General features: G+C 42.4%; 1 protein-coding gene across 1 annotated transcript in view; it reads left to right on the plus strand.

Annotated features, from left to right (window-relative positions):
- The first annotated feature begins 6,552 nt into the window (after positions 1 to 6,552).
- The window catches only part of LOC132393305 (immunoglobulin superfamily member 3-like), a 57,773-nt gene continuing 37,446 nt past the window's right edge, over positions 6,553 to 26,879 (plus strand). The window contains exon 1 of the mRNA XM_059968355.1: positions 6,553 to 6,827. Coding sequence (XP_059824338.1) covers positions 6,758 to 6,827 — 70 coding nt within the window. The 5' untranslated portion in view covers positions 6,553 to 6,757. The remainder of the gene's footprint in view (positions 6,828 to 26,879) is intronic.

Raw genomic sequence — 26,879 nt, forward strand, 5'->3', positions numbered from 1 at the left:
CAACAGAAGACTCTATTAATGAATGTATTGAACTGGACACAATTTACAAACCTGTGCATCTGTGGGATCGGGGCCAAGGGGGGAGCCACAGACACCTTAGGAACCAAAGCTCCCAATGACCAACAGCCAGGGATAGGGGCCAGTTAAGATTACCCAGCCATCTGGTTGGCTGGGACCCAGCAGTGACTAGCAGCCAGTGCAAAAGCCAACCAATCAGAACAACGAGTCCGACCAACATAAACGCGAGCACTCCACAGAAACAACACTCAGTTGCGCAATAATGATGTCACCTTGAATAGTGATGAAACGTTTGAGACCTAACCTCCCGGCTCAGCGAACAACACTACAAACAAGCAGTCAACCCGAGACATCGATCTTCTCTTTCGTTTCAAATTCGGGAGGCCTCTCCATAGACTGCTACCTGAATTGCAACACAATCAAGTGGTGGGAATTGAAAGTAGACAAGACATCCATCACACTGTATTTCCATCCATGTTTATGCCAAACTCTTGTCCTACTTTAATATCTGCTGACATGGGAAAATCCTGCCTTAAACAAAGAGAACCAAATGTGAAGATTAATTACTAGCCAAAGCTCTCCAGCACACAATTTTCTAACACATACGATGCAGATATAAAGTCAAGATTCAAGATTGTTTAATGTCATTTCTAGTATACAAGTATAAAGGAAAGTGAAATAATTGTTACTCCAGATCTGATGTTACACAAAAAAGTAAGAAAAAGAGCACATAATAAAAAATACCCTAAATAAATACATAAGGTAGCTTATATACATACTTTAGATTGATTATATGTACATAAAGTGACAGTAGTGCTGTACGTAAGGTGAATGGCAGAGAATAATTAAGTAATGGTGGTAGACTGAGTTAGTCATGCCTTTATAATTTTCTAAGGTTGCCAAGCAATGATAGCTACACTACTTAAAGCTGACAATCAATGGAGGAAGCATATTCAACTTTTCAATCCCACTTCTATTCTTACTGATATTTGGGTTTTCACCTTTTGCATTCTTGTTCTGGCTGTTCTGGCCCTTCACCACTGGGTTTTCCTGTGGAATTTCTCTTTCTGATTTATGGGGAGAGAGAGAAACTGATCATGATCAAGCAGGTAATGAAACACACCAGTTAGGCAATATCTGTGAAGCACCTTTGTGTTGTGAACCAGCTCAAAACATGCAGTGATAGACAGCCCCTCATCAAGTCACTTTCTTTCCCTCCCAGGAGTCCAGCAGCTAATCAGAGTTGCCCTTCGAAACCACACTGAGGCGGCTGTGACTTGCACGCAATGCATATTTCAAGATACTCTGGTTGGCTGCTGGTAATCAGGGGAAAGGCTTTTTTCCTGTAGTTGTGAAACACTCTCAGCAGGAAGTGAAAGATGCACATCCAGCACACAAATTTCTGATGCTGTAGTATCACCTGCAGGGAAGGTGACTGATTGTACCTACAGCAGGTACTGTTTGCCAAAGAAGGGTGTGATCCACAGCTTAGACCAGGGGTGGGCAAACTTTTTGACTTGTGGGTGCCACAAAGGGTTCTAAAATTTGACAGGGGGGCCGGACCAGGAGCAGATGGACGGAGTGTTTTGGTAATACACCTCATAAGAGAAAATAAAATATCATGGGATATGTAGAAAACATGTGCTTTAATTTCAATTGAAAATGAACAAATGCATTACAACAAAATATCTTTGAAGTCCCATGGTATTTAGCTATTTATTGAAATGACTTTTAAAACACTGAAAATTAAATGAATAAAATACAGCTTTTTTTTAATAGTAACAGTTATTAATTTAAAGCACTGAAAATTCTGTTATCCTTCAAGATATTATCATCATCACTCTCCTTCTGATTGTCTTTATTTCAAAAACGGTAGGAGATGCAGGTCTACTTGTCCTGCTCCTTCTTATTCAATTGTCCCCTGTGCCAAAACTCAACAACGACCAGCACAAGGAGAGAACAGTGACAGCGCGCCAGTATGCGGAGCGCGTTATTTGATCTGGAGCGCATTTCTTATTTTGAGAACGTACGTGCACCTGCGCACTACTCATGTCCATCGCTTAACAGAAATGACATGTAACATGTAAGGCTTATTGAAAAAAATATTTTCAAATGCATTTTTTACATAACACAACGAAGAAACTTATCTTTAATTTCAGTGGGAACAGTGTTGTTGGTCTCCCTTTTTAGCCAGCGCATCAAAGTCTGGATTTAGTTTTGTTGTGGCGATTCTCAGGATGGATCTGAAGTGTTGGGTCAGTTAACTTGGATCTGTGGCTGGCTTTGTTGATGTTCATGACGCTGAACGCCTGTTCACACAAATAGGTCGAGCCGAACAAAGAGTAAAGCGCAAAGTGGAGTAATACGCTGCACCTCAACAAAGGTCAATGTATATAGAGTGTGTCATCTATTGGGAAAACGCCAGAATTGCGGGGAAAAAACGTTAACAAGGTTTATTAATATAATTTCATCAAGTTCTGCGGGCCGGATTAAAAAGCTTAACGGGCCGCATATGGCCCCCGGGCCGTAGTTTGCCCATGCCTGGCTTAGACTGTTGTTTTAAAAAATAAATTCTGAGCACAATCAGAGCTTGACAAAAAAGTGCAACATCCCATAATGTGCTAGAAAAGCTGTTCTTGCATGTACTGACTGTGACAGCAGAACAGCTACATGACAGTGAGGGTGAGGAGAGTCAGGCGCCTGACCTTTTGTAGGTTTTTTTTTGATAATCCGCAGGGCTAATATCTTCAATACTCTCCAGACAGATGCTCCTTGCGTCTGAATTTTGTCTTAAAAACAACAGGAAATACTGATGAACAGGAGTTATCTACACACGAGCCTGGCAAGGATTTAGTTTGGTTTCAACCACTGAAAGTAGCTGATCGGCACATTTAAAGTTTTCATTGTCTTACTCAAAATGTACCCCATTAAAATCATATCAAACACAGGCAACGTCACCAGAAAGGAACGGGGGAAGCGAACCAAGGCACTGTTTGCTCGAGCTGGGAGTGGGCATTGGGACAGTAATATAGCGCAAAGGGTCAGCTGCTGATTCCATTGTTTGTGGCAACAGGGTTTTATCATAAAGTTACATTTCAGTCACAAGTAAATGTGGTCAGGAAGAAGGTGAACTGATCATTTTTGGGATTGTTAGCCAAATGGTCATGAGTTTTACATGTAGCTTAGCTTGCAGGAGATTCCAGAGTCAGCTGTTCCATTATGTTTGCTGTAATCGTCCAACCATGTGTAAAAACATTTCACTACAGATTAGGGAAGTATGGTTTATTATCATTTACATTTAAAAAAAATCCCTTATCAGAACTCTTGCATAACTTGTGATAATTATATTACTGGCCTACTTTAAATGTAGAGGACAGAGAAAGACTTTAGTCCTACACTGTACAGAACAATAGTCTATTTTGCCTTCAAATGGGTAAATGTTAAGATAAAATACTGCAAGCACTCACCAGGGGTGACAGTAACAGCACAGTGGTGCTTCATGTGGTGCAATTAACTCATAACTTCAGCATCCTGGTTGGATTCTGACCTCGGGTGCTCTCCATGTGGAGTCTGCCTGCACATCTGACACGGGTGTTCAAGTCAAGTCAAGTCACTTTTTATTGTCATTGTACAATACTGGTACAGTACATGGTAAAAATGAGACAACGTTTTTACAGGACTGTGGTGTTACAAGACACAGTACAAAAACTAGACTGAACTATGTAAAAACAACACAGAAAAAAACTACACTAGACTAATGACCTACCCAGGACTGCATAAAGTGCACAAAACAGTGCAGGCATTACAATAAATAATAAAACAAGACAATAGGGCAGTAAGGTGTCAGTCCAGGCTCTGGGTATTGAGGAGTCTGATAGCTTGGGGGAAGAAACTGTTACATAGTCTGGTCGTGAGAGCCCGAATGCTTCGGTGCCTTTTCCCAGACAGCAGGAGAGATAAGAGTTTGTATGAGGAGTACGTGGGGTCCTTCATAATGCTGTTTCCTTTGTGGATGCAGCATGTAGCGTAAATGTCTGTAATAGCGGGAAGAAAGACCCTGATGATCTTCTCAGCTGACCTCACTATCTGCTGCAGGGTTTTGCGATCCAAGGTGGTGCAATTTCGGAACCAGGCAGTGATGCAGCTGCTCAGGATGCTCTCAATACAACCCCTGTAAGAATGTGGAGAGGATAGGGGGTGGGAGATGGACTTTCCTCAGCCTTCGCAGAAAGTAGAGACGCTGCTGGGCTTTCTTTGCTATGGAGCTGGTGTTGAGGGACCAGGTGAAATTCTCCGCCAGGTGAACACCAAGAAATCTGGTGCTCTTTACGATCCCTACCGAGGAGCCGTTTATGTTCGGCCAGGAGTGGTCGCTCCGTGCCCTCCTGAAGTCAACAACCATCTCTTTTGTTCTGTTCACATTAAGAGACAGGTTGTTGGCTCTGCACCAGTCCGTTAGCCGCTGCGCCTCCCCTCTGTAAGCTGACTTGTCGTTCTTGCTGATGAGATCCACCACGGTCATGTCATCGGCGAACTTGATGACGGTGTTTTGGTTTCCTCCCACATCAGAGACTTACTGCTGGGTAGGTTCAGTGTAAATAGTGCTCATGTACAATGGGCAGTGGGGGAGTTGGGTGTGGCTGGGATGTTAACTGATGCATGAGGGAGTGAGTTACAATCAGGTATGTGAGGGAATGGGACTGCTCTGAGTGTCAGCAAGCACTCAACAAGTCGAATTGCCTTGTAAAACACACAGAAATACGGAATGATCAGAGTTAAGTGTCTCAGGCTGAAATGAAAATCCTTTGTCCGAACTGCAAAAGAAATGAAAATTAGTCTTACTTTGGAGAGAGGGTAGGTTGGGTGAAATAAACTGAAGTCAGTACTTGTGTTTGGATAAGCTGTTGAAGATGTAATCTGTTGGATGGTTTAAGTTTCAAAATACTGAAGTCATTAGTTTCAGCCTCTCCCACAACCCATGCAAGTTTGTATCTGTCCCTGATAATTGTGTGAATGTAAAATAGATAAAGATTGAGTAATATTTTAGAGCTAATTGTTGCCTCCATTTCCATTTCACATTTAAGAAATTTGATTCACCACCCCCTGTAACTTCAGTGCATCTCTGGAAATCTCCCATTCCAATACTGAGACCTGCATACATGAACACCGCATTATTCCAGGCATCCAGAGTTCTCTCTGGCTCATCATTCTCTTGTTCCTTGACTTTCATTTCCACCTACATCGCCTATTCAGTCCTCTACTGTGTCCTTCAGTTCAACAAACCCCTCCTGAGTTTTGTATTCCTTCGTAGCTTTTTACACATTTTTCATTCCCAAATACATTCTTCCTTCCTGTCGGGTAAGGGCTCCAATCCACAAGTTCAGCTTTTCCCTTCCCAAACCACCCTCTTAAGACCCTTCCAAAATCTCGCTTTTAGTTTTGGGATTTTTGCTTTACCTGATCATGTCCCTGTCAAGGACTGTGACCTTTTTCCATGTTCAAAAATTATTTATTGCTTTTCTGCTTTAGGATCATTAATACAGGTACTTTCCAATTGAACATTATTTTTGACAGTACTGTGAGAAAGACTTAGGCACATATAGCTAGGGTGCCGAAGATCTTTGTACAGTGCTGTAGTAATTTTACATATTGCACTGTACTGCTACTGCAAAAAAAATCATGACATGATGGTGATGATAAAACTGATTCTGAGCTGGGTCTCTATTGTAGACTGGGGAAGGGAGAGGGGAATCCTGTTTGGGAAAAGGGAAAGAGGTAGAGGGGGGAGGAGGAGGAGCACCAGAGAGACATTCTGTCATTCAATAAGCACTCGTTGCCATTGCCTGCACTCGCACTATCTTCCACCCCCGGCATGTCTTCTCTGCTACCTGTCCACACCCTCCCCACGGCACTCCACCCCGCCATTCCCAACATCCTTTGCTCCCGCCAGGTTTGCAAACTTGCTCACCGTTCCATGTGACAAATGGACTACCCTGCAAAAATCTGATGCCTCCCAGGCTATATGTGCCCAAGACTTTTGCACAGCCCTGCCCATGGGCGGCGGGGGGATGTCTGTATTTATGCTTCCATCACCTCAAAAGGCTGTTCATCAATGCCATAGCCTGTTCCCTCCCAGACACAAACGGAATGTTCACTCCGCCCCTCCGATTCACAGACACCTCTACACACTGTTCACTTCCTCTTCTCCAGCAAACTCTACACTCCCTCCATCTCACGTACACCGATTGTGCACTCTCCGCCTCTTACACACACATTCACATAATCATTACCCTCCCACCCACACGTTACTCAATCTCTCCCCGCGGGTGATTTACACTCCCTGACGTAAAGCTATCAAACCAGACAGTCAACCCCCTTCTTTTGACATCTGCCCATTTGAACCACAGCCGCCGTGATAGTGACACCCCCCCCACCCCCCCGCCCTTCGGAAGTGCTTAAGTTTTAATGAGAGCAAATGTGACCGCACAATTCATTCCCCAAGGCGGCTCCCCTTATTTATTTAGTACCTGATTTCTCGGATACAACATATTTGGAGGAACTAATGAATTTAGTTCCTCGGTGAACTTCTACAGATGTTAGTACTGCTGGTCCTCGGTGGTTTTAGAAGGTTTACATGGAACTACCGCTCATACTCGTGGTTAACAGAGTCTGCCAGTTGCTTCTGAAACTTCCTTTTCAGCTGAGTGCAGGTCAGACAGCCGCCTGAGTTCCGAGTGCGATGGAGCAGCCGCGACTGACATTTGTGAAGATTGAAGCTTTCCTTCTGTTTTATTTGATTCTCCGATTTGGTGAGTAGTGAGTTCTGCAATTGTAACTTATTTGCCGTGTAGATTGGGCGCTCCTGTTTTCCATATGACCAAATGTCACACCAACATTCAGCTCTGCCTGAAAATGACGACGCTGAAAGCCGCACCTTTTTGGAACCGATCAATTAACGATCCTAAATCAGAGAGCGGCTGCAAAAAAAACAGTAAAATCTTTTATTATGGTAATTATTAACATTTCAGAGAAAGACGGGCTTGGATTTGCATAATGTCTTTCATGTTTCGGTACTTACACTGCATGAACTACTTCAAGGCACCATTGTACTTTATACAATGTTTTCAGCAAAAATAGTTGAGTTATAAATATAGGCCTGGTCACATTTGGAGGTGTTTGGCAATGCAGTACCTTGTGTTCCTTCACACGCTTCTGAGAAAGTAGAATTGCATTTAACACTGCAGTGCCAGTCTTTAATGATGTGCTGCATTGGCACTCTTCCCTTCGGGGTTAAACTGGCAGCAGCGTTTGAATTATCCCACATCATTCAAACGAGCTTCCCAGAACAAAGTATGTAATAGGTGACCGTCACCGTGCATCCCAAGCGCTGCGTTATTAAACATTTGCAATTGCAAATAAAACTTGAAAATTGTGGAAACAATTTAGCAAGTGTGACGCAACCACCGACAGGGAAACGTGGTAAAAGAGCCAGCGGTTATTCAGAATGTCTTTAGAAATACAATTGTAAACCTTGTTCTGAAATTCACACTGGTGCCCTTAGAAATTAGTGTGGCTCTCTCTGGCTTGCCAATCTATTCCAAAATTCACAATGTTACTGTTGTTGTGTACACTTGGATAAATTTTTAGTCTTCCTTTAATCTGGCAAAAAAAAGGAAATTCTCCCTACAGTGCTCAGTAGGTCAATTAATAACAGCTACTCTAATCACCGCAATAGAACATTTTGAATGAAGTGCTTTAGAAAATGTTTGTTGTTTACATCCATGACATAAAGGTATGCTGTTAAAGATTTATCAGTAATTATTTATGGATTAGATCTCATGAATTTAAATCATTAATAAGAACATTAGAAATAGTTATTTGGCTCCTCATCCCCGCTCCTCTATTCAATAAGATTATGGCTAACCTCTTACTTCAGTGCCTCCTCTCTGCACTAATCCATTGATTCTTAGTGTCCAAAAATCTATTGACCTTTGGTCCTGACTAGATTTGTGACTGAGTCTCCACAAGTTCCGAGGATTGAAATCATTCACTACCCTGGTGAAGAGTTTTTTTTTCATCTCAATCCTGAATGGCGGAGCCTGTCTTTTGTGACAGTGGCTCCTGGTTGTAGACAACATACCCAAGGAAAACATTATCCCTGTATGTCATCTGACAACCCCTGAATATGGTTTTTGATAAGATTGTCTCCATTATTTTAAACTCAAGAGCATATAGGTCCAGTCTGCCAAATTGCATCTCACAGAACATCCCTCCTGATCTGATTGAAATCAGCAGATCAGGCAGCAACTGGAGGGGCTGGGGGATGGTCAACATTTTTGGGTGACGACCCACCAGCAGGTCTCTGCTCCAGATTCTAACATTTGTAGTCTCTTGTGCTTTGTCCCTTTCTGGTGAAACATTGTTGTACTTGCTATATCGTTAGTGTATTTTTCTTGGGTAGTACAGCTTATTTCATAATACTCAGCGACTTTATATTGCAGTATGATGTCTTCATCTTTGTGTTCTTATGATAAAGACTGCTTCCTAGTGGAATTTCCTTCTCCAGTTGAACATTTACACCTATTTACCTCCATGTCGCATCTGCTTCTTGATGGCACTTCAAACTGTGAATTTAAGCAGTGCATTATAGCAGATGTAATCTTAGTGCAGATTCCTGTTCAGCAAGTTCTGTCATTGGCCCAGTGTTTCAGAGTTGTTCTCATGGTATTGCTGTTGAACCTAGCCTCCAGCTAGCTTCCCAATGGAGTGGAGTAAATCCATGGAATAAAAAGACATTGTTCCTTGATTGCCAGTGCTCCAACTCTGAGTCACCGTGTGCACTCTCTGCTTAGATATACAAGTCTTGTTTACTAAGCTAGAGAAACCTCTTTAATATTTGAAAAATCTCGATGCCATACTGGACAGCTCTGTCCTTCAACAATAAAGATTTGCAACAAATCCTGGAAAGTGTGCAAAATGCATACTCTGTCTTGAGAGACAGCTCTCAACAAAAGCACGCATTAATGAAATTTGCTGATAATGATGCATTGCTTCCGGTGTGCCAACACAGCGTCTGGCTATCTGAGGAAGACAATGTTTGAAGATCAGGACCTTTAACCCCAAACAAGGTTCATGGTTTATCAGGCAGTAGTGACTGTTGCCCTCCTCAATCCTTCTCTGACGTGGACCACATAGAGCGGGTACATTAAAACACTGGGGGGAGGAGCACGGGGATATTAGTAATGGTGCCTGTGTAAAATCCTCTAGTGGTAGGGTAAGCAAACAAATATCGACATCCTTATAACTGTGATTAAAGTACCTCAATTAGTTCTGATGACTACGCAATAGCATTTGTAGACTCAGTTTGTGAAAGAGGTGTTCCACTCTGAGCTCTATCAGCAGAACGCTAGGTGATCAGAGGAAGAGATACAAGGTAGTTCTAGGGATTTATCACAATCAGAATCAGGTTTAATATCATTCCCATAAGTCGTGAAGTTTGTTGTTTTGCAGCAGCAGTACTTTACAATACATAATAATGAAAGCTATAAATTACAATAAGTATATATATAATTAAATTAAATAAGTAGTGCCGAAAAAGAGGAAAAATACTGAGGTAGTATTCATAGGTTCATTGTCCATTCAGAAGTCTAATGGTGGAGGGGAAGGAGCTGTTCCTGAAATGTTGAGTATGCATCTTCAGGCTCTTGTACCTTCTCTTTCATGGTAGCAATGACAAGAGGTTATATGTCCAGGGTGATGGGGGTCCTTAAAGATGGATGCCACTTTTTTGAGTCATCGCCTTTTGAAGGTGTCCTTCAAAATGTTTTCAAGGTTATCCATCTTTAAGTCTACAAAGGCATTAAGAACATCTTGTCTATCTATGGAGATCTGCACTATGTTCTCACCTATCCCTTCACTGAATTCTCCAACTATTTCCTTTGTGAATACAGTTAAAAAAAATATTCATTCAGGATCTCACCTATATCTTCTGTCCTCATGTGCAGATTGCCCCTGTTTTCTCTAATGGCCCCTATGACTTCGCTGGTCATTCTTTTTCCAATAATATTAATGTTTTTTCCTTCCAGTGCATCTGGCAATTCAACTAAAACATAGTGGTAACAATATTTGTTTAGCAAATGGCATCTACAGTTACTTCTGTCAATCTTATTGCATAAAAATATACAGTATATTGTCTCTGACAAAGGTTTTCATTAAGGAACCAAACCATACTACGGTTATCCTTTCAGCAATGAAATATATTTGTACTTCTTTAACTAAATGTGTTATAGTGAAATCCTACTAAATAGAAAAGATCCTACCCTGTCAAGACCCTGTGGTGTCTCATAAATTATGGCTACGCCATATTAAATTTTGGTACTGATAACTTTTATTTCTCATAAACACAGTGAAATGAAATAATAATCAAACCTGAGGGCTGTCTAAATTGATTTTAAAAGTACTAATTTCCTTCATTTGTTTTACCAAAGCAAATGCCTTCACTTTTTCCTGCACTGTATTCCATCTACAAGGCACTCACATCTACAGCAATGACTAGAATGAACTCCTGCCTCAGTAAGGACCTGGACCCACTGCAATTTGCCTATCGCCACAATAGATCAATGGTAGGCATAATCTCAATGGCTCTTCACGTGGCCTTAGACATGCTGGACAATACAAACACCTCTGTCAGGATGCTCTGTCGACTATAGCTCAGCATTTAACACCATTATTCCCACAATCCTGATTGATAAGTTACAGGACCTGGGCCTCTGTACCTCACTCTGCAACTGGATCCTCAACTTCCTAACCGGAAGACCACAATCTGTGCGGATTGGCAATAGCATCTTCTCCTCACTGACAATCAACATTGGTGCACCTCAGGGGTCTGTGCTTGGCCTACTGCTCTACTCTCTCTATACCCATGACTGTGTGGCTAGGCATAGCTGAAATACCACCTATAAACTTGCTGACAATGCAACCATTGTTGGTAGAATCTCAGCTGGAGACAAGAGGGCGTACAGGAATGAGAAATACCAACTATTGGGGTACTGTTGCTGCAACGACCTTGCACTTCATGTCAGTAAGACGAAAGAGCTGATTGTGGACTTCAGGAAGGGTAAGACGAAGGAAAACATACCAATCCTCATAGAGGGATCAGAAGTGGAGAGAGAGAGCAGCTTCAAGTTCCTGGGTGTCAAGATCTCTGAGGACCTAACCTCAACCCAAAATATTGATGCAGTGATAAAGAAGCCAAGACAGTGACTGTACTTCATTAGGAGTTTGAAGAGATTTGCTATGTCAACAAAAACACCCAAAAACCTCTATAGATGTACCATGGAGAGCACTCTGACAGGCTGCATCACTGTCTGCTATGGGGGGGGAGGGGGCGCTACTGCAAAGAACTAACAGAAGCTGCAGAGAGTCATAAATTTAGTCGGCTACAAATTTAGTACGAGCTTACAAAGTACCTGGGACATCTTCAAGGAGCAGTGTTTCAGAAAGGCAGGTCCATTATTAAGGACCCCCACCACCCACGGCATGCCCTTTTCTCACTGTTACCATCAGATTAGGAAAAAACAGAAGCCTGAAGGCACAAACTCTGCAATTCAGGAACAGCTTCTTCCTCTCTACCATCCAATTCCTAAATGGACATTGAACTCGTGAACACTCCCTCACTCTTTTAATATACTATTTTGGTTTTTGCACGATTTTTAATCTATTCAATATACATATACTTTTATTTATTTTTCTTCTATATTATTTATTGTATTGAACTGCTGCTGCTAAGTTAACAAATTTCACAACACACGTTGGTGATAATAAACCTGATTCTAATTCTGTTTTCTAGTCACCCATTCACATAGCCTGTCAAGATCCTCTTGATCCACATTGGATTTTGTCAGTAAATCTGCATGCATTACACTAAAAAGTCTCGCTGAAGTCAAATATAGATTTTGAACAACTGGGACTTCAGTTATACCGTCCAATCTTCAGACTGTGCTAGTTCATTAATATTAATCCAATGTGCTTTAATTTTGTTAAATAATCTCTTGAGTGATATCCTTTGGAAGGCTTTCTGAAAGTCCAAGCTATTTCATCAAATGCAACCTCAGATTATTTCTTAACTGATTTATCAAAAATTATTTACCTTTTCATTATTTACATTAACTCTGCCTAATCGTACTTTTACCTTCAAAGAGTTGTTACAAGAATCACCTCTTGTAATTATAAGTGAGGCACAGACCAAGTAATTTTTATTGTCACAAATAAAATGCACCTGGTTTCACATACTAACTACACGTGTGCACCCCACTGGAATCCCTGACCCTCCAATAACAGTCAATGGAGAGAAAAGGTATTACCCAGGAAAGGAGTCTATGTTGGCCAGGCATTCCTCATGGTCCTGATCTTCACATGTCCATGCGGTCCTCCTTATCTGGAATGGCTGGTCTTTGGTTTCTGGAGAGTTATTGGCCCTTCGCATTCAGAGCTCCTGACACTTAGAGTGTTCCTCGTCAGCTGAACTGGTGGATCTCCTACCCATTGGCTCAAGGTCACCTCACCTACCTGGATCACCTTCATACTGCTTCTAGTCCAGGGCTACAACCAACATTGTTTCATGATTCTGCCCATGCCCTACCCCCCCCCCCACCCCCCAGCCTTGTGTGTTTCAACTCTGACTGGTCTAAACAAGTTAAACAAGGCAACCCAGACAGAGTCTAACAAGATTACAGATGGCTTCTTTGGTAGGTCTGACATTTTACATAATATATAGCTACTCGTCTGAGAATGGTCTCTGGTTTACCCGATTCTCCTTGTGTCCACATTCAGTTGCTCTGTTTGGGTTATCCCAGAGCAAGGATAATTCAGAATCCACAAAATGGAGGGAAACAGAGACAATTACTTTGTTTGCTTCCCTTGTCCATGGTTCATCAAATCCACCAATTTGTAGACTGCAGTTCCTTCTGGCCAACATCTCCTCCTCTTGATCCAAAGATCATTAGGATCTTAGGATCATTATCCTCCTCTCATTCAGTTGACTGCCTGTAGTACTGCCACTTAACCCCTACATTCTATAAATAAAACTAACATTTACTAACCGAATTCATGTACTTTATACTGACAATCATCTCTGCTGTTCCATAAAAACATTATCCTCTATTTTTTCATTGTTTCAGGTTTCCACCTTTTCAGTTGATGTACATTAAACATTACAATTATCAGGGTATATAAAATTATTATTACAGCAGCATGTGATACTACTCTCGCCCACGGATGTACTTAAACATTTGTTCCCTTACTCCACTAGCCTGGGTTACTCAATATTTTACTTGCCTTGCCAGCTGGTGTTTTAATTTCTTTAGTGTGGTTAGTCCATTGATGGATTATCTCCCTTGCCTCCTCCACAACACGTGTCCAGTCTGCGGTTAAGTGAAGAATTGGTGGCAACTCTGTGACAATATTGTCTCACAGATATTCATCTGTATCAGTGTGTTGGATCTTGAAATTCTCTGTCATTACTGTGACTCCTGCTGGCTGAGGCAAAGTTGGTCCCCCAAAGGCCAGATCTAATGTCACATTTCCTATGGCGACATTGTGACTTTCCAAAGGGTATGATTCCACCCCTTGGTATAACTTGCGGCTGCTGTTACTATATGCCTGTCCCAATAATACATATTGTAAGATAGACTGATTATTCACAAACAAAATAGACAATGAACAATTTTCATTAAGTACTGAAACCACAATTTGTAAGCTTCTGCTTTGTCATTTCTTCCGGACAAGACCAATGGTCTCCCCTTAATGGCATCTTAATAAATCTATCCTTTTCCCATTACCATTCATAACAATAGCATGTGTTGGTGGGTTACTTAAGGATATCCATGTATTCTCGTTATATTTACCAATGCTGTTGGTACCCTTTCAAAGGGTAGGTTAAATTATTTTCACGTCAGGGAATGTGGAATACTGCTCCGACATAAAACCTTCCTTTACCTTCATCATAGGTACCCAGTACTCTGTTGGTTATTGTAAGGCTTCTAATATGACTCAATAGTACCCATTCACCAACCCGTTCTTTTAACTGCTCATCTGATACCAAATTTGGTACTTGATTTGTATCGAGTTGTAATAAATCACTGCCAATCATTGTAAGCAACCAACTAGCATATGTACCACAGATCTCAGTTTTATGCCTTTCATTAGACATGAAGTCAATAATCAGATTTGTTGTATCTTGAAGGGGCTTCAGAAATTTAACTGTGTCCAGAGTTACTAAGGATGCATCTCTACCAATCTGATCAGTTTGTACCTGATCTTGATAATGTTTTCCAGTAATATCCAGTGTTTTCTGCTGGAGAGGCTGTATCTGTTTTTTTAAAATTCTGCTATATCTAGGGTGTTGACTGTTGCTACCCCTGAGGCATAACCTGCTCCCACTTATTCCAATATTCCTCTTTACCTTCTATTTTGACTGGCTTAAGCTCAATCCCTGCTTAGTTGTCTCCCAAGAAGGTGAGTAAATAATCGTTTCGTCATAGGTGAGCACCATTCAGGCACCATTTCAGTTAGATAAAACAATTACCTGCATGTGCTGGTACCCCTGTACAGTGTGGTGTCTGTTATATTCGATTTTGATCTCCTCGCCTGACTCCCCCGCCCCCTCTCTGATAGTAACTAGGGGCGCAATCATGCACCGGCTCCTGTTGGAAGTGTGTTGGTGGGGGTTTCTTGGGAAATGGAGTTCCTCGTAACCATGTCTAGTAGCTTCATCTGAATTATCATGGCAATCAATACCTTCCTCTCCTCCTTCAGATCAAAAGCACGCACTATTCCTCGCTGTGCAGCAAATTGGTCCTGCAGCTTTTGCATCTGCTTTTAAACAGGGCATGATCACCAGTGTTACTCTTCCTTTCCTGTGCTGATTTCCGAATCACATTCATAGCCGTCTTTAAAGCACCACACTGTTTCCTTAATCCCTCTACTTCATCCTTCAGCTGCTTCCCCTTGCTTAACATTTTCTTTAAGTAATTTCTCACACTTCAACTGAAATTGGTTTATATGAATCAAGTCCATATCTCTCTGACCCTGTAAGTCAGTAACCATTTCTCTAAACGTTTCTACCTCTTTCTGGAGCCTTTTGTGTTCTCTTTCTAACCTCTCTCCCTTGGCTTCTGCTTTTTGCCGAAATTCTACAAATTCCTGTTGTAACCTATCTCGCTTAGTCCTGGCTTCTGCTTTATGCGGAAATTCGTTTTCCGTTTCTAATCTGTGCCATTTTGCCTTACCATTCTGTCCTAATCCTATCAAATCTTCAATTAGACAGCCAACTGCTACAATCAAACAAGAGGGAGTCTACAGATGCTGGAAATCCAAGCAATTCACAAAATATGTTGGTGGAACTCAGCAGGCCAGGCGGCATCTTTGGGAAAGAGTACAGTTGACATTCAGAGCTGAGACTTTTCATCAAGACTAGAGGAAAAAAGATGAGGAGTCAGAGTTAGAAGGTGGGGGAGGGGAGGAAGAAACATAAGGTGATGGTGAAAGTGGGAAGGGGAGGGAGGGGTGAAATGAACAGATAGGACATTGACTGGTGAAAGAGATAAAGTGCTGGACTAGGGGGAATCTGATAGGAGAGGACAGAAGGCCATGGAAGCGAGAAAAGGGGGAGGAGCACCAGAGGGAGGAGATGAACAGATAAGGTGAGAGAGGGAGACAGGAACGGGCAACAGTGGAAGAGGGGCTGGGGCAACACCAGAAGTTTGAGAAATCGATGTTCATGCCATAAGGTTGGAGAAGATGTATTCCTTCTTCAAAGAAAAGGGATTCCCTTCCTCCACCATCAACACTGCCATCAACTGCATCGCTTTCATTTCGTGCATGTCTGCCCTTGCCCCATCCTCTCACCACCTCACCAGGGATAGGGTTCCTCTTGTCCTCACCTACCACAACAGTAGCCTCTGCATCCAGCACATAATTCTCCAGAACTTATCACCAAAGGAATCCCACCACCAAGCACATCCTTTCCTCCCTTCCCCCCTCCCCATTTTTTGCTTTCTGCAGGGATCGCTTCCTACACGGCTCCTTTGTCCATTCATCCCTCCTGGCACTTATCTTTGCAAGTGGAATAAGTGCCTCACCTGCCCCTACACCTCTTCGCTCACTACAATCAGGGCCCCAAATAGTCTTTCCAGTTGAGGCGACGCTTCACCTATGAGTTTATTAGGGTCATCTACTGTATCTGGTGCTCATAGTGTGGCCTCCTGTATATCAGTAAGACCCGATGTAGATTGAGAGACCGCATCTGCCAGAAAAAGCAGGCTATCCTAGTGTCGGCCCATTTTAATTCCACTTCCCATTCCCATTCCAACATGTCAATCCGTGGCCACTTCTACTGCCACAATGAGGCCACACTTGGGTTGGAGGAACAACACCTTATATTCCATCTGGCTAGCCTCCAACCTGATGGCATGAACATAGTTTTCTCAAACTTCCAGTAATGCACCCTCTTCACCATTTCTCAGTCCCTCTCTCACCTTTTCTCCTCCCTCTGGTGCTCCTCCACCTTCCCTTTCTTCTATGGCCTTCCATCCTCTCTTATCAGGTTCCCCCTTCTCCAGCCCTGTAACTCTTTCACCAATCAATTTCCCAGCTCTTTACTTCACCTCTCCCCCCACCTTCTTACACAGGCTCCTCGTCTTTTTTCTCCAGCCCTGATGAAGGGTCTTTGCCCAGAATGTTGACTCTTTGGTCTGCTGAGTTCCTCCAGCATTTTGTATGTATTGCAGCAAACTGCCACTGGTGTTTGTAATTGTTTAAACTTACTACCTGACTGCTTCCCTTGGACAATTTGACAAGGGGGATCTCCAGCAGTTTTCTATTCACAGCCAGGGTGACCAACAAACTCCTCATATTGCGGCCAGTTCCCCAGCACGTATTTCTGGAGTTATCTCTTCCAATCAAAACATTCCAAATCCTTTGGATTTGCAGAATTTCCTGAATTCCTCATCCTGGGTTAGTACCTGCTAACTACCCAGTTCCAGATCTCTCTGTACCTCACCATGTGGACCAACTCAAGTTCAGTCTCCCACTGAACAAAGAGATTTATCCTTGAGTTCCCAACAGGGACGCCAATATTCTGTTCCACAAATCACTCCTTGTAATAATAATGAGTGAGGCACAGGAAATCTGGATTTACCAACAAGTAACTTTTATTGTCACAACTAAAAAGCACACGGGTTCACAAACTAACCACTTGTGTGCACGACCACTAGAATCCCTGACTCTCCAATAACAGTCAATGAAGACAGAAGATATTACCCAGGAAATGAGTCTACAGTGGCCAGGTGTTCCTCATAGTCCCGATCTCCATGTGTCCATATGGTGCTACTTATCCACAGTGGTTGGTCTCTGGTTGCTGGAGAGTTAAAGCTGCTATGTATTTGGAGCTCCTGACTCCTAGGGTGTTTCTCATCTGTTGAACTGCTGGATCTTCATCCCACGGGCTTAAGGTCACCTCACCTACCTGGGTCGCCTTCTCAGTGGTTCTAGTCCAGGGCTACAGCCAACATTGTTTCATGGTTCTGCCCCACCCCCAGTTTGATGCATGATGACTGATCCAAACCAGCGAAACTAGGTGACCCAGATAGATTATAATGAGATTACAGATTGCCTCTTTAGTAGGTCTGGCATTTTACATAATGAATAGCTGCTTGTCTGAGAATGGTCTCCGGTTTAGCAGGTCGTTACCTGAAGCTCCTTGTGTCCACATTCAGTTGCTCTGATTGGGTTATCCCAGAGCAAGAATCAATTGAGAATCCACAAAATGGGGGGGGGGGGGGGGGAAACAGAGACAATTGGTTTGTCTGCTTTCCCAGTCCTTGATTAATTGGAACCGCTAATTTGTAGACTGTAGTTCCTTCTGGCTGACAGAGCCCTGCCATAATAACAGGCTGTTGTATTTACTATAGACTTCTGACTTACTCATCTATAGTTCTGGTTCCTCTCTCTGACCAGTCCTAAATATCTAGGTTACATTTCTTTCCTTTAAGTCTGTAGGAATCATTTCCGAATCAATCACATTTTGGAAGATAACAACCAGTTTAACTTTAGAAGTGCCACTCCAATTCTGTAGGATAGCAGATCATCTGTTGTTGCTGATGAACTAGACACTGACAACTTGCACAGGTTCCTCAATCACACTGTATTTACTTGTGCACAGGGAGAACAGTACTTCCCCTGTAACCACACTGCTCTGAAGTTTGAACAAAAGAATGCAATTTTTAAACAGAAAGTTACTAGTTATATACAAATATTTATCCAATAGAAATTTTGTGCAGTTCTTAAGTACCAATCATAATACATATTTTAGGTGTTAGTAACTAATTAAATCTGCATATTAGAGGCCAATAATACTGGAATTAATAATATAACTGTGCTAGAATCCTTTGTTTGCGGCTTTATTTTGTCTGGGATTGCTTAGTGATCTGGGTTCCCAGTATTGGGAAATCGCGTACTAGGCAAGTTACAGCAATGGTTTGCCATTGCCTTCTGCCAGGTGAGTTTTTTTTAAAGAGCTCACCAGCTCTTAACAGGAGCCAGCGGGATTCGAACTCTGGATCTCTCGCCCCAAAGTCCAGCGCTGATGTCACTATGCCACCAGCTGGCCCCAATAGCCATTGTTATTTAAGTTTTCCGCTTCAGGACAGCTAAGTTAATATCATGACATTAGTAAAATTATGATTGGTTGGTGTTACCAAAGCAATGGTTGAAAGTCATTTCAATGATGTTATCTATGGATTTGTTGAATATATTGGACAAACAGTAAGCTGGTGTGTTTGTATCTGTGGTATAGTTCCTTGTGGTAAATGTCAAGCTAAAAACAAGTCCATGGCAGCATACCACAAGAAAATGGTTCAGAAGTACAGTGGGTTCCCATGACCATTTCCTTCACTTTTTTTAGTGTTGAAGGCAGATCTACATCACTACACTTTCTTGACAACTTGGCATTACAAGGATTCATAGTATGCAACCAAGAATGGATGTTATTAAAACTTGCAATAGGGTAGAGGAGGGCATGCAGTCATAAAATAAGTCCTCAGCAAGTTTCAGGATCCTGACCATTCTACTGTGGAGCCAGATCAAAGGTTGGGGTTTCTCTACAGAATAAGTAAGGATCACTTCCATTGTTCACATTGATTCAAGGTCAGGGGCCTTGGGGTAGATTGGAGGCTTGTCAGGTGTCTGAGTCATCATCTGTCAGAAACATCATTGTGGTTGAAAAGAGGTAGGCAGTATTAATTGTGCATCTTTCCTGCAACTGTTTTAAACCACAAACTACTTTGTTACTGCTGATAAAGATGTTCCATTAATCTAACTATATTTAATTATTATAAGGTGATGCAGTTGCGTGCATGATAAGGTAGAAACTTTTACAGCCGTTCTTTTCCTTTAAGGTTCAAAGTACATTTATTATCAAATTTTTTTACTATGTACAACCTTGAGATTCATCTCCTTACAAGCAGTCACAAAACAAAGAAACCCATTGATCTCCAACATGCAGAGAAAAGAAATCTTACGAACAATGAAGTAAGAAAATAACATACAGAACTGAAATTCATGGAAGTGAATCCACAGCTGTGAAGACAGTCGTCACTGCAGCCAGTCCAGGAGCCTCTTAGTTGCAGGCCACAGCCGAAGTTCAGCGCAGGGACGAGTAAACCTTACAGAGCATTGAGCTGAATGACAGCCCATACCTCTCCTCTGGCCAGATATCCTGACCTATTCAATCTGACCTGGTGCTTAAATTGGCCAAATCTCATCTCATTCCTCGCTCTTGGACACGGGCCCTGCTGCTTCAATATGCTGTCGGGCCTGGTCCCCACTGCCTCAATTCGACCCATACCCCTCCTTTCCAATCTGGCCGATGCTTAAATTGTCTAAACAACAGATCTTTCCTTGCTCTCAGGCCCAGGCCTGGGCTCCACCACCTCAACTCTGCTTCATAAGGGCAACAATCATGCCAGTGTCCAGTAGGAGTAGACCTTAACAGCTGTAGTACTTACAATACATCCATGCTGATGAAGAGCTTTGAGAGTTTGGTCATGGCTAGAATCAGTTCCTTCCTAAGCAGGGACCTGGGCTCTCTGCAATGTGCCTATCGCCACCGCGGATGCAATCTCATTGGCTCTTCACATGGCCTTGGATCATGTGGACGATATTAATACTTGCATCAAGCTGCTGTTTATTGACTTCATCTCAGCATTTAACCAAACGTTCCTACAAAGCTCCAAAACCTGCAGCTCTCCACTTCGCTCTGCAAATGGATCCTCAGTTTCCTCACCGGAAGACCACGGTCTGAGCAGATCAGAAATAACAAATTTACCTTGCTAATAATCACACTGGTGCACCTCAAGGATGTGTGCTTGGCCCACTGCTCTACTCTCTCTACACCCATGGCTGTGCGGCTAGCCACAGTTCAAATGCCATTTCTAAATTTGTTAATGACACAACTATTTTTGGCAGACTTTAAGATGGTGAAGAGAAGGCGTACAGGAGCTGGTTGAGTGGTTTTGCAGAACAACCCTGCGCTCAATGTCATTGAGACCAAAGAATTGATTGTGGACTTTAGAAAGGGTAAGAAGAGGGAACACACACCAATCCTCATTGACAGATCAGAAGCGGAAAGGGTGAGCGTTCCTGTGTGTCAGCATCTCTGAAGATCTCTCCTAGGCCCAACATATCGATGCAGTTACAAAGAAGGCACAGCAGTGGCTATATTTCTATAGTTTTTGATGTATCACTTAATGACACCTGCAAATTTCTACAGTTGTACTGCGGAGAGCATTCTAACTGGCTGTATCACCATCTGTATACGGGGGTTGGAAGGCACTACTCAGGATCACAATGAACTGCGGAAAGCTGTGAACTTTTATCAGCTCATCACAGCCACTAGCCTCCCAGCATCCAGGACATCTTCAAGGAGGAATGCCTCAAAAAGGCGGCATCTATTATTAAGGACCCCCATCACCTAGGACATGCCCTCTTCTCACTGCTACAATCAGGGAGGAGATACAGGAGCCTGAAGGCACACATTCAATGTTTCAGGAATACCTTCTTCCACTCTGCCATCAGATTTCTGAATTGAACCCATGAACACTACACCACTACTTTTTTTCTCTAATTAATTTAATTTTTAAATATATTCATACTTACTGTAATTTTCAGTGTCTATTATTATGCATTGTAATGTACTATTGCCATATCACAACAAATTTCACGACACACGTCGGTGATATTAAACCTGGTTCTGATTCTCTGCCTCACCTTGGTTCTGTCACATCGAATCACCTCCAAGTCTGCTCCAACAATGGCTGATCATTAGTTCGTTCTCTGCTCTCAGGCCTGGGTGCTACTGCCTCCCTTCAGCATGTGCTTGCCACCCCACAACTGTCCTGCACCCTCAAGACTTCAGTTCACACCACGAGAAGGCCAAGTTATGTAGGTGGTTGAAAGGCTCAACTCTGAAATGAAAATTACAGCCTGCATTGATTGTATCTCAGAAAAAGTGTCACAACGTTGTACTCATCCTGAGGACCACCTTCACATGAGGCTGTATTAGGCAACATGTGGACCAAGGTCACTGTGTGTAAAGGTCCTACCTGTCCTTTGTCCTGCAGGAAGGTAGGTGTGGTCCTGTTACCACACAATGTCCCACTCTGCAGGACATTGCTGCAATATCTGTCCTTTTGAAGAGTACTTCCAAATAAAACACCTTTGACCACCAGTCCAACATGCACTGGTCGGCATGGAATGCCCGGTAGACATTATGGGACAGGAACACTATGGATATGGTAGAGCAATGCAGAACCAAGTGATTAACACAAAACATCATCAAAACTATCTAATGGAAGACCAACAAATTTATGAAAATGCCTAGAGAAACCCGAAACAATCCAACACATTACAGGATCCTGTAGCAGTTTAACTCAATCTGATGACTTACACAGGCACAATCAAGTGGCAAGCATCATTCACTAAAATGTTGCTTTAAAGCACAAATTCATAAAAGACTCCATACCATATGAGCCTGATCCAGATTTAGAGTCAGGGTCCAAAAATTGTATTACAACTGGTCCATTATTACAGATAGGACAATCCATAATAACCACCCAGATATAGTATTACAGGATAAACAAGCAACAACAACAAAATAGATAGAACCATTCCAAACAGACATAACATTCAGAAATCAATGTGAAAAACACCAGAAATATGCTGAATTAAAAGAGGAAATTGAAAGACTATGGAACATGAACGGGATATACAGTAGATTGTTGCAATAGTGCTATCATTAACAAGGTATACATTGTTGCAATAGTAATAGCATTAAACAATTAGGCCTAATTGGCAATATTTATGTAAATAACCATTGCTATGTAGTTATTGTGGCTTTCTGGAGATAGATGTAAATCTCCAGAAAGCCACAATACTAAACACCACTAAAACAGTCCGACACTTCCTGGCAATTGAGAAGTGAGTGTGCTTGGCTATGCCAGTAGCTCAGATTTTTCCAGCTTGGGCCAAGAAAAAAATAAAGGCAATAATAATAAATAAATATGGAGAACATGAGATGAAGTGTCCTTGAACTGAGTCCATAGATTGTGGGAATAGTTCAGTGATGGGGCGAGTGACGTTATCCCCTCTGGTTTAACAGCTTGATAGTTGAGGGGTAATAACTCTTTTTGAACCTCTACCTTTTGGCTGGCAGCAGTGAGAAGAGAGCATGACCTGAATGGCGGGGGTCCTTGATGATGGATGTTGCTTTCCTGCAATAGCACTCAGTGAAGATGTGCTCAGGAGGGGTTTACCCAGGATGAACTGGCTTGTGTCCATTACTTTTAGCAGGATTTTCTGTTCAAGGGCATTGACGTTTCCATACCAGGCCATGATGCAACCAGTAAATATACTCTCCATCACATATCTGTAGAGTTTGTCAAAGGTTTAGATGTCATGCTGAGTTTTTGCAAACTCCATCGCTGCTGTACTGGACCCAGGACAGACCCTCAAGCAGCATAACGAAGAATTTAAGGTTGTTGATTCCTTCCACCTCTGATCTCTCAATGAGGACTCACTCTTGGGCCTCCAGTTTCCTGTTACTGAAGCCAATAGTCATCTCATTGCTCTTGATGACATTGAATGAGAGATTGTTACTGTGGCACCTCTCAGCCAGATTTTCAATCTGCCTCCTATATGCTGGTTCGTCACCACCTTTGACAGCGCTGTCGTCAACAATATGGCATTGGAGCTGTGCTTAGCTTCACAGTCATAACTATAATGTGTGAAGAGCAAAGGGGTTAACACACAGCCCTGGGTCTGCAAGTGAGTGTTCTGGGGATCCAGTTATACAAGCAAGTATTGAGGTCTTGGAGCTTATTGATTGGTTTTGAGGGGACAATGGTACTGAATGCTGAGCTGTAGTCGATGAAGAGCATCCTGATGCATGCATCTTTGCTGTCCAGATGTTCCAGGGTCCAGTGAAGAGCCAATGACATAGTATGCGCTCTTGATCTGTTGCAAATTAGAGGAGGCTCAAGTCACTTCTCCGGTGACAGTTGATATGTTTCATCGTCAATCTCTCAAAGCACTTCATCACAGTGGATGTGAGTGCTACTGGATGATAGTTACTGAGGCAGATTATCACATTCTTCTTAGGCACTGGTATAATCGAGTCCTGTTTTAAACAGCTACATACCTCAGACTGCCAAAATGAGCAGTTAAAGATCTCAGAGAACACTTCAGCCAGTTGATCAATACAGGCCTTGGTACTTGGCCAGGTACCCCGTCTGGGCTGGATGCTTTCCGTAGGTTCACCCTCCTGAAGGATGCTGTCAGGTCAGCTTCAGAGACTGAAATCACAAGGTCATCGGGGGCTGTGGGAGCTTGCAAAAGTGACTCCGTGTTTTGACAGTCAAAGTGAGCGTAGAAGGCATTGAGCTCATCTGGGAGCAAAGCCCTGTTGTCACCCATGTCACTTGTTTTCACTTTGTAGAAGGTGATAGCATTCATGTCGTACCACAAATGTCGAGCATTCTTCAATGATTCAGGTTTGGTCAGGAATTGCCACTTTGCATGTGACATGGCTTTCCAATAATTTACCTGGTCCTCTTGTATTTTGGTTGATCACCAGGGCTGAGTGCCACTGATGCATTTTTGGGGTGGGACTGGAGTCTCACTGGGGCAGGACATTTGCAGCATGTCTGGGCTGGAGTTGTTGGAGTGAACTTGGAGGCAATTTGATGCAGTGGTACCAAGGCATAGGAAGATCTGAGGTTTGATCGATTTAAGAGCCAAGCTGAATTGGAAAGATCGAGTACTGGCCACAGAGCTCAAGCCCAAGGACACAAAATGTAATGTGGAGACTTTATAAAGCACCGTCGAGGCCTCACCTGGGGTACTGTGAGCAGTTTTGTGCCCCTCATCCCTTAGAAAGGATGTGCTGAAATTGGAGAGGGTTTAAAGGAGGTTCACAAAAATGATTTCATTGATTAAACGTCTTGTCATTTGAAGAGCATTTGGTGTCTCTGGGCCTGATATTCACTGGAATTTAGAAGAATGAGGGGTGACCTAATTGAAAGCTATCGAATGGCGAAAGGGTGGATATGGAGAGAATGTTTCATGTGATGGGAGTGTCACCAGAGGCCTAATTCTGCTCCTGTATCTTATGGTCTTAGTGACCCAAGATTTGGATGATTTAAGCGGCAGGTCAGATTGAAATGATCAGGGTGTCGGGGTCGGAGGCAAGGGATGGACAGGTTTCTCTTGGTGCTCTATGGGGTTTGCTGGACTCTGTGCTGGACTGAGTCCTTCTGAACCAGCTGCAGTGATGCCTGGCATTGTGAACCTCAGCTCTGAGTGAGGTTTGCTTACTTCATTGTTTGCACAATTTGTTTTTTCCTCTCTCTCTGCACAACAGGTGTTCGATGGTCTGCTTTTGTTAATGGGGGTTCTTTATTTCCTGGCTGCTAGTAAGGAGACAAATCTCAGGGTAATATGAAGTATGCATACTTCGATAGTCAATGCACTTTGAACTTTGATCAGGCCCTCAGCAGACTGGATTTTTTGATTTATCCAGGGCTTCTGTTTGGGAAAGATGGTGAATGATCTTATGGTAACACACTTGTCCACTACTATTTCAATAAGGCATAGAAAATGATGCTTTCTCATTGGCCCTGTCTCACTTTACACTCCAGAAATAAGAGTTTAAGTGCCCCACACAGAGGTGGATATCGAGCAACATTTTGAATGCGAGTTCCACATGCTGCATATTACTGAGTAAGCAATAGTCCAACCTGCATTACTAAAGGCTCCTGTATTTGCATTTCAAATCCAAGCATGAAATTTACATTCGACAAATGCAAACAGGGATGTCAGTGCTCATTACAAAATTCTTTGGAGCCTGACAGCAGACTGCTGCCAATTTTCTCAGGGCTTAATAGCTAAATCAATGCCATTTAAAGAGAACGCAGGAAACCAGCTCACTATGATTTTTATTAAAAGCGCTTTATTGAAGAACTGGGATGAGCAGGCTTTAAAATAAATTGGTGAGCCATTGGCAACCAACAATGCTGCCCTAGGCTCAGCTAGACAATCTTCCCCCCACCCTCCCAAGGACTAGGAAGGTGCCTCTGGGACCTGACAGACAGTGACACCTACAGTTTACAGTGGTGAGCAGAGGTGTAAGATGCACCAGCTTCACTTGGCACAGGGAGAGTGCAATCGAAGCACTTACTCCCATCCCCACAACCCTCCATGTATCTCTATCATCTCCTTCACATATTTTCCCAAAGTTCCATAGCACATTCCACTGACGGTCACTTGTATTCAGTGCAAACATCAATTCACCAGCCATCCTCAATGGTCATTGACAATTTGAAATTGAAGATTCTTTGCTGTTCTTCCCAAACAAGAGAAAATATTTAATCCTTATTCACACCATCAGGATTCCTCATGTTTTTTTTTGTTATTCTCATCTTTCTACCACGTTTCATATAAAATTCAACTTGTGGCAGAATTTTCACGCATGCTTTCTCTTGGGGACTTTGGGGACAACAGCATTTGAAAGACCCCAAATAGAGAAAAAAACAACTTTAATACTGTATTAAAATTTAAATAGAGCAGTTCCATAAAACCTTTTTTATGCCAAAGATCAAAGGCCAGGAAGGAATAAGTCACATCGAAAAGTTAAAAATTACAGGCACAATTTATAAATATTTGCATCTCAGCAGGAAGTGCTGAATGTCATATGCAATATTTCTACTAACTGTGGGAGCTGTGAACTGTGAGTTGAGAGTTAAGGGGCAAAAGTTTAGGGGTAACACAAGGTGGAACTTCTTTACTCAGAGAGTGGTAGCTGTCTGGAACAAGCTTCCTATAGAAGTGGTAGAAGCACATTCGATTTTGTCATTTTAAAAAAATTGGATAGGTGTATGGACAGGAAAGGAATGGAGGGTTATGGGCTGAGTGCAGTTTGGTGGGACTAGGTGAGAGTAAGTGTTCGGCACAGACTAGAAGGGCCGAGATGGCCTATTTCCATGCTGTAATTATTGGATGGTTGTTGTATTCAATGTAACAGAAAGTTGCACTTACTGTATATATGTTTAATACCTAAAATACTCCATGGTACTTTAAGAAGAAATGAAACGATAAAAATTGAAACAAATTCAAATAATAATAATCCCTGTGACAACTCTGTTTTACATTAAGAATTTTTTTTGGATGCACAAGGCTAATTTTAAAAATATTTGAAGGGATATTGCTAAAGCTCCCATTGAATGATCACTTTCTACAAAACTCAGAATTAG

The sequence above is a fragment of the Hypanus sabinus genome, chromosome 4 (assembly GCF_030144855.1).
Source record: "Hypanus sabinus isolate sHypSab1 chromosome 4, sHypSab1.hap1, whole genome shotgun sequence".
Classification (NCBI taxonomy): Eukaryota; Metazoa; Chordata; class Chondrichthyes; order Myliobatiformes; family Dasyatidae; genus Hypanus; species Hypanus sabinus.